Source organism: Portunus trituberculatus, chromosome 44 (genome assembly GCF_017591435.1).
Source record: "Portunus trituberculatus isolate SZX2019 chromosome 44, ASM1759143v1, whole genome shotgun sequence".
Lineage (NCBI taxonomy): Eukaryota > Metazoa > Arthropoda > Malacostraca > Decapoda > Portunidae > Portunus > Portunus trituberculatus.
This window is the reverse complement of record NC_059298.1, coordinates 15,341,559-15,344,058: the sequence shown is the minus strand read 5'-3', so window position 1 is coordinate 15,344,058 and position 2,500 is coordinate 15,341,559. Positions and strand designations below refer to the sequence as shown.

Sequence of the window (2,500 nt, the reverse complement as noted above, 5' to 3'; positions counted from 1 at the left end):
GGCATTCATAATGGTTGAGGAATTCGTCAGCCACGTAACTTAATACTCTGGGGTACAATTTGTGAAGCGAATATGGCAAGTGGTTTGGAAGAGTGGATACGGGAGAGCAGCGAGCCGTTTGTGTTTATGTGCGCTTGAGGTTGTGATCTGTGCCGCCCCAAATATCGGACGCACCACGTGAAAACAAAAAAAAAATCTGCTTCTGTAATCGCAGTCATTCATAACAAGAGTTTCGTCCTCCTGTGCAACAAGTGCCGACCGTATGTTGGTATATAACATCAAACATTTTCACCTTTTTCTTTGTTTGAACTGGAAGAACAATTTTTTACCGTAATAGTTTCATTTACAATTTACATGAATAAATGCAATATTCATCGTCCGACAAGAAGAAAGACAGGGATACAACACATTTTCAGCGTTCTGCTTTACGCTCACTGGTGGTACCTGCACCGCAACGCCCCACGCACCCACCCGCCTCTGCCTGTATGGGCGGCGTGGCGTTGCTCTGCATGCTGATGGCCTCGCCGCGCCCCACGTGGCTCCTTGTGCCAGGCGGTGCACGCGGACCCACACTCTCTCAACTCTCAAATCGTCTCCCAGTTTATGATATATCTACACAGCTCTGACAGATTCCTTCTCTGGTATTTCCTCCTGCCTTCTGGGGCAGTGCACTCATGTATATAAGCGAAGAATGAAACAGAGAAACAAGACAATAATAATGTGAAGGCGGCATCCTTCCCAGCGCGGGGGACGCCCTGAGTGAAGGGTTTCAAGGTCTCAAGGTCACTCGTGCGAGTCTTGAATTCAGTAATGCCCATCTTCACTGTGCTTGCCGCGCCCTCCTTCGCCCGGGCCGCCACTCCTGCCCATTAAAACTGGCGTGCTTGCTTGACACATGAACGGAAGCCTGTCTGTCTGGCGGCAGCTAATCCCTCAAGGAAAAACAGCAAAAGGAAATGTGCGCCGGATGATGCGTACAGTGCAAGTCTGGGCACTCTGATCAGGCAGGATGGAGGCTCAGGGAGAATGAATTGGCAGGGCGGGGGATGCAGTCTGCCTGGGCGTGCTGAAGGGACGCCTTTTATGGCCCCAGGGGTATAACTCATCTGATTCACACATCCCGCTGGTCGCCTCAGTCCCTGTCCATGTTAGGTCCAAGCCTCCAGCGCCTCCCATTAACGCAACAAGTCATAAAATCCAGAGTGGAATGATGAAGACATATTCTCCAATAATGCTAAGCTGACCACGGGCAGAGTGGTGACCAGGGCCTCAGTGTCCATCCATCCCTGCCTGCCTGCCTGCACGCTCATCTGCCTCCCTGCCTACCTGCCTGCTCATCTGTTTGCCTCCCTCCCTGCCTGCCTGCCTGCCTATCCGTTTAATTGTCTGCGTCACGAAGGTCGCTGATCACCTCAAAAGCCTACGTGGATGAAATTAAGAGAGAGAGAGAGAGAGAGAGAGAGAGAGAGAGAGAGAGAGATGAATATTTATGATGTATATTTTTTGCCAGCCTTTATATATTTTATCTTTCCTAGTTTTCCTTTTACCTCTTCTTATTTGTTGTTGTTGTTATTATTTTTATTACCGTTGTTGTTGTTGTTATCGTTTAGACAATTTGGTGGTAGAGCTGAGGAGAGTTAAGGACACTATAAACTCGCCTCATGTCACCTCCCTCTCTCTCTCTCTCTCTCTCTCTCTCTCTCTCTTAACCCCTATCCCCCATTATCATTATTATTATTATTATTATTATTATTATTATTATTATTATTATTATTACTATTATTATTATTATCATCATCATTATTATTATCATTATCATTATTATTATTATTATTACTAACATTATCATCATCAGCAGCAGCAGTTCTGACCGTGGGCGCGAGGGAGTCACGCGTCCACAGGCATCGATTCAGGTATGTTTTAGCGCGTTTTCTCTCTTGCTTACCGCTAATAATTTTCTGTTTACTTCAGTTCGTCATGCAAACCTGTATTACCATAAGATTAAAGTGATGAGAGAGAGAGAGAGAGAGAGAGAGAGAGAGAGAGAGAGAGAGAGAGAGAGAGAGTGTGTGTGTGTGTGTGTCAGTAATAATCAGGATAACTATTTCAGGACGAGTTGGTCGAGGCCTCACCAAACACACCGCCTCGCCGCCACCACCGCCGCCACCACAACTAGCAGAGACACCACGAACCCCCTCATCATCAGCAGTCACCATCGGAATACCCACCATCGCCAACACCACCACCATAACAACAAATATCACCGCTTCTTCACCAGCAGAAACCACCACCACTCTCACCATCGCAACTCAACACTCGGTCACAGGACGTCCACCAGATACATCCTTCCAGGCACAAACCACAACCAAAGACGCCACAATCGCAACCGTCTTACCATCAGCAACCACCACTATCACCACCATGGGAATAACACCACTCGGAATAACCACAGCGGCGGACGCAACCACCATCACCAGCACCATCGCTACACTAACAACAA

The 2,500-nt window shown here is 47.6% G+C and overlaps 2 protein-coding genes across 2 annotated transcripts in view; one reads left to right on the top strand and one right to left on the bottom strand.

Moving 5' to 3' along the window:
* Window positions 1–2,500, top strand: part of LOC123518728 — a 45,413-nt gene that overhangs the window by 3,174 nt on the left and 39,739 nt on the right. The window contains 2 exon segments of the mRNA XM_045279729.1: window positions 1,856–1,913; window positions 2,111–2,500. The exon segment at window positions 2,111–2,500 is cut by the window's right edge and continues 803 nt beyond it. Of these exon segments, the coding sequence (XP_045135664.1) occupies window positions 1,856–1,913; window positions 2,111–2,500 (448 nt within the window).
* LOC123519046 (protein SHQ1 homolog) overlaps window positions 1–2,500 on the bottom strand; it is a 73,558-nt gene that overhangs the window by 63,718 nt on the left and 7,340 nt on the right. The gene's annotated exons all lie outside the window — the stretch shown is intronic.